General features: G+C 48.7%; 1 protein-coding gene across 1 annotated transcript; it reads left to right on the forward strand.

Annotated features, from left to right (window-relative positions):
• Nucleotides 1-2,026: 2,026 nt before the first annotated feature.
• On the forward strand, nt 2,027-10,309 carry CLXN (calaxin). Its single transcript, XM_047782969.1, has 6 exons — nt 2,027-2,180; nt 5,892-6,050; nt 6,753-6,857; nt 7,447-7,598; nt 7,851-7,955; nt 10,202-10,309. Exons 1-6 carry the CDS (start codon nt 2,123-2,125, stop codon nt 10,259-10,261), a joined length of 639 nt encoding a protein of 212 aa, XP_047638925.1. The 5' UTR covers nt 2,027-2,122; the 3' UTR covers nt 10,262-10,309.
• Nucleotides 10,310-10,731: the final 422 nt, after the last annotated feature.

Here is a 10,731-nt window from a genome sequence, read left to right on the forward strand (position 1 = left end):
GCTCTCACAGTCACTTTCATGCACTTTGTACTCACAAAAGTAACCCCCTCGGGGCTGCGTGAACTTTGAGAAGTTCTGTGTTTCCAGCAGGGCCCAGATTAAGCAGTTTTTGATTATTCAATTGCTGACTGATTTGATCTGAGCTAACTGTTCAGGCTTAGTTGCCTCACTCAGAAAAGCCCTTGGGACAAAACCCTGTGTCTACTCTGCACAGGCCACAAAACCTACAAACAGAAATTACAACAGGCCTTGAGGTACGCTCAGCACACTCCTGCAGGCCCATGGCTCATTCTTAAGTCTGAATATACAAACCTGAAAACGTCCCAAGAATGCAGTGAACGCTCTGAAGTTTGCCGGTATGTTGACAAAACCCACCCCTAATAAATACCTGCCTCCCTGAGAAAGGTTCGCCAGACCTGCAGTGAGGCCAGAGCTCAGCCCATGCTCAGAGAAGTGACAGATGCCACCACGCCTTTGTGAAGATTTGGCTAAAAGGACAATATGGAGGAAAGACATGGTTGGTGGGGGAGCCCACCAAGGCTTCTCAGTAGGCTCGGGACTTTTGCTGGTAGATTTGACCTCTACCAGCCCTTCCTCGGCTTTTCCACTTTAAGGGAATGGGGCTGGGGAGCGGGGGTAGGCCTGAAGCTTGTGAAGGAAGAACAGAGCCAGAGCTGCTGGCCCTGGTGCACAAGGACCTCGCAGTGTTTGTCTGCCAAGGCACCTGCCCATGAGGGACTCCCACCTGTGGTGTCCCTTTGGCACACCTGGTAGGAGAGGAGGGGTTCACAGCTTCTCTTATTGACCAGTGACCACTGATCTTCAAGTTGCTTGTGTTTAGAAGGAGCCCTACAGCGGTTCACTAAAGGTTTGCCTCGGCTCTGTCATCTGACAGGAGTCACCCAGGTTTTGGGGTGAGTGTATGAGGTTGATCCCTCCCCCATTTGTTCCCTACAATCCCATCACTGTCGTTTCATATCAGTTAACTGTTCTCAGGGAATTTGCTTTAGGATCATACAGGTCCTGCCTTCGCCAAGCATCCTCACCTTGATTTCAAACAGCATCCCAACCCTCCATTCAACAAACAAATGGAACAGAAAACTCAGTTGGGTGTTACGGTTGGCAGAATTTTTCTACTTTCAGTTTAACAATGACAGTACATGTACTATAAAATAACTTGCATTATTTTATAAAAAACAAATAACAATTTGTATCTCATTTCCGAGGCTCAACAAGTGATGCGTTGCAGAATATTCTAGGTTTTGTGCTCAAGACGAAGCTAACCCATGTTTTTGCGGTCCTAATTCAAAGAGGGTGGGTGTCTCGTCTGTGTTCAGAACAGAAGGTCCTCTTAAAGATGTGAGGACTACCCTTTGTTTGCAGTCACAGAAACTGTCTTTCAAATAACTAAAGGATCCGTTTTACCGGGATATTTTCCAGGAAAGCAAGGTCAGGCTGTGCCCCAAAGCTAGTGTCAGTTGTCAGCCTGCCTTCGTTTGGGAGGGTGCCTCTTTAACCAGCTTAAAAATCGCCAGGGGTTTTCTCCAGACTCCACCCCCACCTCAAGAATGAATGAGGGGAAAACAAACAACTATTCCAAGTTCCTTTTGATCTCAATAACATCACCCAAAACTGGAAGATAACTCGTTGCGGACTCCCACCTGACATCAGAGGAAAAGGACTGAGAGCAAGTCCCTCGCCCGCCCTTCTGCTTCTGCAGAGCAGTGGCCGCACGCACCAAAGATGAGACCTCGGGGACCCAGGGTGCGGTCAGGCATGGGGCTGTGAACCCGAACCAGCTACACCTGGAAAGTCAGCGGGGACGTCACAGTCAGAAAGCGGCCCCAGAGCCCCAGGCTGGCCCCCGCAGTGAGACTGCGCCGGCTCGGCAGCCAATCGACGGCCGCCCAGACGTTGCTATGGCCACGCCGCCTGTTAGGACTGCGCACTCCCCAACCCGGCAGCCAATCGGCGGTCGCCTATCCGTTGCCATGGCTACCCTGCCTGTTAGGGCCGCGCACGCGCAGTGGAGACCCGACGGCAGCCCCAGGCTCAGGGCTCGCGAGGATCCCAACAGCCGCGCGTGGACACCGGCCACAGCCCGGTTCCCCGAGCGCCAGGCATGAATCGCAAGAAGCTGCAGAAGCTGACGGAATCCTTAACTAAAGATTGCAAGCACTGTAAGTAAGAATCAAGTGCCGGATGGGCAGAGGCTCCTGGGCCAGGTCCACAATGCTGGTGTCCTGCCTGCAGAGCCTGAGGCGGAGCCCCCTCCACGCCCGACCCTGAGAAGTCTAGAAGGGAATCCCTGCATCAGCTCCTTGGGGGTGCCCCCCACGCCCACCCACGCCCATCCATGATCTTGAGCATTTCCAGGTACCCAGGCGTCTAGTTCATCACTCCCACACTTGGCACGCACTTGCTTCTCAAACCGTCCCTTAACATACCCTTACGTTATAGAAATGTGATTTATATGTAACTTGGAGACACAGGTGGTTTAAGCCTCAGACACAAGTGGAAAACAAGGACCCAAACCGAACAGACTCAAGAAAAACAGAACCAACAGACACCTGCTTTCTAGCTCTTCGTAGAGCAAATCACCTGGCAAGGTCCATGTTCTGGAAATTACCAAGAGATCCATAGGGGAAAATGGTTGTTGGTGGCTGAGCATCTTTAGGAAAGATGACCTGGAGCAGCAAGGAGCCTGTATCTCAGAGCAAGGAGATGTGCTTGGAAACTAAAGAGCTCAGCAAAGCTACACACGGGGACCCCGCTTTCCAGCAAAGCAAAGGAGATGTGGCAGGTGGCAAGATGAACACCTACTAAAGTATCTGCTCCCATCTCACACATATCCTGAAAAGTGGGTCCTAGAATTTCATAGGTAAATTTAGAATTATATTCAGACTGAAAAACAGAACCGTGCTTGGGCAAAGCAGCTTTGGCTATGGTTTAGACAAAGATCTTGTCCAAAGAGCAAGCTTTTAAGTTGTGTGCTGATTGCAAAACTACTGATCCCTTGGAAAAATAGAAGCCATAATCCAAAGACCACTCCCACTGTGCAGAGAAGGAGTAACAAGCATGTTTTGAGGTAATTCTAGAGATTATGTGATCTGGTGCCTTCTAATCATACTTGGTATCTAACATAATGAGTGGTAGGAAATGCTCTTAGGATGGTGCTGGGAAAAAAAGTTATGGTTTGTATAAGCATCTTAAATTTTTTTAAAAAAATCATCCCATAATTTAAGATGTTATGGTTATTATAACCTGATGAGAATTTTGGCCTTTTGTTTTTCTCAAAATACTTGCATTTCTGGGAAAAGGCCATATCTTAAAACATCTAGTAAATATTTTGAATAAACAATGCAGTAACTGCTGTACACAACACTGAATTTGATTTCGTCCCTTTTCAAGTGAGTTTGCAGTGTGTTGCAAATATTCTGTGACTGTATTAAAAGATAAATGAAAACATGGCAAGAAAACCAGTCAACATTTTGGTTTTTGTCATTACATAAAATGTTTAAAGTAAGCCTTGAGAACCGTGATGAGGAGTTCCCATTGTGGCGCAGCGGAAACGAATCCAACTAGTATTCACAAGGATGCGGGTTTGATCCCTGGCCTCGATCAGTGGGTTAGGGAATCTGGCATTGCTGTGAGTTGTGGTGTAGGCCACAGCTGCAACTCTGATTCACCCCCTAGCCTGAGAACTTACATATGCCATGGGTGCAGCCCTTAAAAAAAAAAAAAAAAAAAGAACTGTCATGATTACTAGTAAAATTCTACAGAAATAGTGACAGATCATGGACATTATAATAATTTCAAGTTTCTTTAAACAAGAAACTTTTTTCTAAAGTCAGATTTTCTTTTAGTTATGAGGTCACAAGCCAACCAGGATGAAATGGATAGATTTTGTAGGATCAGAGACTCTTAAGCAGTGGTCTAGTTAATCCACCAGGCTTCTACCAATCTAAAAAGATGAAAATCCATTCTTGAATTTCCCTAATTTCATTTAGTATTGTATTCCTGAGTTTAAGAACATTTCATTCAGCAAGAGAATTTTTTCTATGTAAAATTACCCATCTTGGATCCTTTGGCTAATAAATTAAGCTAATATTCTTTCATTTTTTAATTTGGCTAAGATGGAAAAATTGCTAATCAATATCCTCTCAGCTAGCATTTCATATACTACACAGACTGTGTCATTCTTCATGCAAGTCTTTTCTTTCCCAAGAAAGAAAAGCATCTCTTCATTTTTAGAGTTTTTAATTGTGATTAAATATGTATAACAAAAAAAATTGCCATTTAAACTGTTTTAAGAGTCCAGGTCTGTGGCATTAAGTGCATTCCTGCTGTGCAACCATCTCCACTATCCAGCTCCAGGACTTGTTCACCTTCCCAGCTGAAACTCTGTCTCCACTGAGCTGTAACTTCCCCCTTTCCTCCCCCGGCCCCAGCCCCCACTATTCTCCTGTATGTCATATAAGTGATATCATATAATGTTGGTCCTTTCTGTCTGGCTCTTTCACTCAGCATGATATCTTCACGATTCATGCCTGTTGTAGTAGGTGTCACAATTTCCTTCCTTTTTAAAGCTGAATCATAGCCCTTGTGTGAATGGACCACATCTTGTTCATCCATCCACGGACACCCAGGTTGCTTCCAGCTTTTGGCTGTCGTGAATAATGCTGCCTTGAACATTGGCGTGCAAGTGTCAGAGTCCCTGCTTTCAAGTCTTTGGGGTAAATACCCAGAAATGGAATCACTGGATCACGTAGAATTCTATGTTTAGCTTTTTGAGGCAGTGACATACCATTTTCTATGGCAAATAACAGTTCTTTTTAAGTTATAACATTTTTATTCTTTTCTGCTATTTATCACTTTATTTACTAAGTCATTTATTTTCCAAAGTTTTAAACATCTCTCTTAAATGTGGTGCCCAAACCAGAGGTCATCCTCAAGCCTGTCCGGCTGCAAGATGGAGTGTGACTCCTCCATTTCTTTGCTCTTCTTTTTTATGCCCATAGAATTCGTCCCTGTTTCATCTTGTTTTGAAATAAAATCTTCCAAGTCTTACACCTGTGCCTTGTTTTTAAACCACTTTTATCTTCTCAATGCCAGACACTAGCCCTTCCACCTCCACAGCTTGGGACACCCTTGGCTTCATGTATGCAAATACCACCCTTTACACAATTGTGTGAATGGCAAGTATGAGTGTGTATGCACACCCTCTAGACAAAACGCCCATCCTCCAAGGCTGCTGGTCAGTTGCGTGTTAGCTTTCACACTCCCCGCAAGAGCATAATGAGTGCTAGCATGAGCTTCAACCCTTGATTGGGAAATAGGTGATAAATGGTGCTGATTTCTGAAACCTAGCTTAGGCGTCCAGAAGGTTCATGTGAAGTGAAGGTTGTTGCCTGGTTTGGGGGCCACAGCAATGTTAAATTGTAAAGCTCGTGGATGCCTGTGATGGAAATGCTGGAAGCTCACGGATGCCTCTGCTGGAAATGCTGGAAGCTCATGGGTGCCTGTGATGGAAATGCTGGAAAGTTCCCGCCCATAGCATCGCATGCTGGCTTGGACCTGTGCCTCTACTGCCTGGTAAAGGTTAGAACCATACCCGCAGTCGCTGTTCAGGTGCCTGGACCAGCGTAATCTTCCTTTCCCTGAACGTGACCCAATGAACTCGGTCTGTTTGGGGAAAGACGCTGCTCTGACCTTACGGCGGTCTCGGCAGCCCCCCAGCTCTCAGTTGCTTTGATGGGCGTGAATCTCACAATGGATGCCTGTAGACGGCCTGGCGCTGCTGTCTGTAAACTCGCTCGTGCGGAGTTAAAGCTGGGAATTAAAGATGGATTAAATGCATGTTGTTATATCTGCATTTTTTTCTTTCACAGTTAATAAATTTGAAGTGAAATGTCTTATCAGCCTTTTCTACAACTTGGTGGGGGATGTGACGGAGCGGCAGGGCGTGGTTGTCGGGCTCGACCGGAACGCCTTTCGGAACATCCTGCACGTGACGTTTGGGATGACGGATGACATGATCATGGACAGAGGTAGGAGGGCGGCGTGTCTGGATGCCCAGGTCCAGCTGCAGCTGGAAAAAAAGACAGTTTGGAGTTTGGACATGGCCTTGGTAGGAAGCTTCACGTTCTTCGGTCCCAGTTCCACTTGAACAGAAGAGTTTAATCTTAGTACTCGTAGGGAGGAGATAGCAACCACTCTGCTTGTGAATTTAAGAAGAGGCCGAAGTCAAATCAGCAGCTGAGTCTCCCTTACTTTATGTCAGAAAACCTCAACTCTTTCTATTGCTTCTTAGTAAATAGAATAATAAAACCCAGTTTTTAAGGGACATTGAAATTTCCTTACATCATCAAGAGCATTTCAGGGAAAATTGATTTAATCTTATCTGTCATGTAATAGCATTACTTCCCTTCAATATCAAAATAGAAAATCATATCTTTCATGTTCACAGATCAACATATTTAATATACCGATTTCTGTGTTAATTGTTGATTAATCTATTTAGATATGCAAATTTTTCTGGCTCCCACAAAGTATGTAGGAAAAATGTAAACACGTAAGTGAAAGGGTTTTCCAGTGTTGTGATGTCTTAGTTTCCTCCTTTGGCAGATGAAAACGTTGGACCCTGCGGTTGTGAAGCTTTGCCTAGACTTTGAAAGTGAATACAGCCTGTGCAGACCCATGGAGGGAATAAAAATGCAGCTCAAGCGTCCTTTTCTGCTCTCTCCTTGCAGTGTTCCGCGGTTTTGATAAAGACAATGATGGCTGCGTGAGTGTCTCAGAGTGGGTTTACGGATTGTCGGTGTTTCTTCGAGGGACTTTGGAAGAAAAAATGAAATGTAAGAGGTCACGTTATGCTAGTGCTGGTGCTTTATGATGAATATATCTCAAAACTGTAAATCAGTACCCTCCAGCCGTGCCGGGGAGGTGGGCTTTGTTGTTTGGTTGGTGTGAATTCCCGTTAGCCTCTTGTACGAAACAGATTCAAGTCAATAATAAGAGTTGACAAACTTAACAGAAAGGCAAGTCGGGAGCTCCTGAGAGGGAGCCCGTGCTGAGCCAGACCGCCAGGCTGTCTGTGCGTGCACACACGTAGGATTAGCTGTTTAGTGTTTTAGGTATTTCATGTCCTGACCTGTAATCTTAAAAGTAGGGAACATTAATTCCAGTTTCTGATGCTTGGTTAATTCCTGAATAGTTCCAAGTCTGTTTAAGCATCACATCTCGATGTTTCCTGAGAAGGACATGTTAGGCTGTCGCTCCCTGGCTTGCTCTTCACGGCTGAGAGCAGGGCGTGTCCGGGAGGCCAGTTGACTGTGGGAGGCAGTTGGCTGAGGCCTGGCAGCACCTTAGCCCCGGGGACCTTGAAAAGCAGCAGAGCCAACGCCGCCACGGATGGCAGCAAACCCGCACTGGTTGTTTTCAAAGATTGCTTTGAAGTGTTTGACTTGAACGGTGACGGCTTCATCTCCAAGGAGGAGATGGTCCACATGCTGAAGAACAGCCTCCTCAAGCAGCCGTCGGAGGAGGACCCGGACGAGGGCATCAAGGACCTGGTGGAGATCACACTGAAGAAGATGGTGAGTGGCAGTTTCGAGCTGACGGTCAAAATCCACGGGCCAGGTACGGGACACAAGTGGGAATTCGGATCGTAGGAGCTGTGGACTCCTCTTGGCGAAACAAAGCCCTTGATTTGTGCTCTCGTGCCAGGATATTCCTTTAGCCTCAGCAGTTTAGTCTCTTACTTCTCTGACGCCTTCCTCGTGTAGACACCTGAGAAGTGTGTCTGGCTCGAGCCTCTCGCGCTAACCGCCACGTGGCTGCCGCCCTAGGACCACGACCATGACGGGAAGCTGTCGTTCCCAGACTATGAAGCAGCCGTGAGAGAAGAGGCTCTTCTGCTGGAGGCATTTGGACCGTGTCTGCCTGACCCAAAGGTAACTGGTGCCGCTCCGCTCAGCTCCGACCCACAGCCATGTGGGAGCAGCCCCCGGCCTTGGTCTGGTGGGGGGCTGGATCAATTACTGAAGCCCAGTGTGGGCCAGAAACAGAGACGAAAAGCCCAAGAGCTATACTGCAGGCTTATGTGTCCCTGGAAAAGCCAATACAGAGGCCCAGCCATGTGGTAGCATCACTGCGCTAACAGTGCCTGAGCAGCGCATCGGCCGCCAGCACTGCCCTAGGCTGTGCCCACGTGGCCTCCTGTCATCCCAACAGCTCTGGGCAGTGGGTGGTGTTATATCCCCATTTCACAGGGGGGGAAACTGAGGCTTGGAGAGTTTAAGGAACTTGTCTGGGTTCACAGTGCATGGTTGTGGAGCCCAGGGGTGTGTGCCGTCAAAAAGGGCTCCAAATCCGCTGCAGGGAGAGACTGGTGAATGGCTGGCGGGACAGGGAGGGCCCCCTGGGTCGTTAAGGATACAGTGGTCAGCCAGGTCCATCTGGGGAGGACCAGTCTAAGCAGAGGGATGGTGATGGCATAGCAGGCAAGGGGGTGACAAAGGAACCAGGTTAAAAGAACACCTGGTTTGGGACGATGATGAGGCTGGGGGCCCAGAGCGGCTGAGTCCCCCCCAGAGCTCAGGACTGGATTGTCTTGAAGGTTACGAGGATTTGTTGGAGGGCTTTAGCAGGGGGCGTGATGTCTACCCACCCCCTGCCTCCAGGCTGTACCTCCAGCTGTCTTTAACGTGTGGAGTAGACCATCCCACCGAAGCCCTGGCTCCCCACAGGCTTGCCCCCACCTTACCCCACCCCCGTCTTCCCTGGCTCTGCAGAGGACACCTCGCACCCTGTCAGAAACCCAGGATCACCCTAACCTTCTCTCTGACAACACCGTTTGCTCCTCCTCCCCAGTAACCCGAGAGTGAGCTCTTCTGCCACCAGCCTCTGTTGGTACCAGCCTCTGGTACTGCTGTCATCGGTCCCCAAGGTCACTAGCCTTCCTGCTTCCACTCTGGTCCCCTACTGACTTCTCCAGTGTCTGGTGTGATTAAAGACAGAAAAAGCTCTGGTGCCCCCCCACCCCCCAGGCTGTACCCTGCCCACCCTGCAGGCTCTGAGGTCTCCCAGGGCCCCTCCTCCCTCCAGCCACAGTGCCCACTCCCTCCTCTCTGGAACCTTCCAGCCCCCACCTGCCGCCCTGCCCTCACCAGAGCCCCTGTCCAGAGCACTTCCCCTCATGCAGTCTCTGCTCCGAGGCTGGTGACCATCTGAACTACTCTCTCCACCCCTGACCGGCTTCTTTGTCTTCACAGTCCCTGTCTTACACAGGTTATATTTACCCACTTAGTTATTGTCTGTCTAATACGTAGGTGTCGGCTCCCTAAGGGCAGGAACTTGCTTTTTTCACCATATTTCCTCATATGTTGTGTGTAGCATGTAGTAAGTGCCTCATAAACATTGAGTGGATAGATGGATGGGTGGGTGGATGGTTGGATGAGTGGGTGGGTGGGTGGACAGAGAGGAAAAGCTCAGAAAGGCCTGGCACAGAGCCCTGGATCTCTGCCCTTGCGTCTCCTCAGGAACCCCATCGTTTACCCTCATCCTTACCCTACATCCTCAACCTCTTCCATCACTACTAGAACCCTCCCATCAGAATCTAAACAGTTCTAAACCCATCCCATCTGACAGACCAAAGAGAAGGAGGGAAGGGAGGAAAGAAAGAAAGAAAAGGAGAGATCCCCCCACTCCACATGCCGCTCTCTTCTGTCCAGGGCCTGCCTTTCCTTAGCAGGTGTCTCAGAAGAATCTCCCACATTTATGGCCCGTGACCAGCACTCCTCATCCACTCTTGAAACTGCCCTTGCCAAGCTCACCGCACCCTCCTCGCTAATAAATCCCAAGTGTTCAGCTCTTGGGTTCCTGTCTCACTTGACCTCATCTCTTCCCCAGCCCAGCCCTCCATCCAGCTTCCCCTGGCCCAGCGCCTCCCGGCCACCCTGCAGCCTGGCCGCCATCAATGAGTCCTCCTGGACCTCCTGCAGTGAGCTGAGCCCCCCAAGTTCTGGCCCAGAACACACCCAGGGCTAGAGCAAAGGCGGCTTCTGTGAGTGGAAACCCCAGGCCACAAAGGACTCCTCCTTGGCACCACCTGTCTCTTCAGACATCAGGGGACACACAGAGCTTTCTCCTTGGTACGTTTTTGGAAATCTGTACTAATTTGAGCACTTTTTCTTTACAGAGCCAGAAAGAATTTGAAGCCCAAGTATTCAAAGACCCAAATGAATTTGGTGAGGTGTGAATTCCCAAATATCTTGCTGTCTCAAGTGAGTAAAAAAAGAGGCGTGTGTGTGTTATGAGTTTTTCCTGCTTAGCTCAGGAGGTGATGCTGAATTGTGTGTTTGGGGCGGGGTTGGCAGACATGCATCATTCACCTGGTGTAAGACGCAAGTCGAATAGATGAAGGCGAGAAGTTGCTGATGAGACGTGGTTGGGTGTGGTGGGCAGGTTAACCGCAGAGGGTGTGTCATCAGCTGGAGAACTTGCCATGCACGTAACGGCCAAGAGACGTCTGTGTGGATTCAGTGAGCACAGAAGTCACAGCACCATGAGTTGTCCTCTTCACGTCACAAGGATGCTGGACATGCGGTCAGCAGTCACAGAAGCCACTGAATTCACTCTGAGCAGCAAACAATCAAGATGGCTTCTGAAGGGCAATGGTTCTCCCTTTAGTGTCTGTCACCTCTCTGCTGGGCTCTGCCAAGACCTGGG

Source organism: Phacochoerus africanus, chromosome 6 (assembly GCF_016906955.1).
Source record: "Phacochoerus africanus isolate WHEZ1 chromosome 6, ROS_Pafr_v1, whole genome shotgun sequence".
NCBI lineage: Eukaryota > Metazoa > Chordata > Mammalia > Artiodactyla > Suidae > Phacochoerus > Phacochoerus africanus.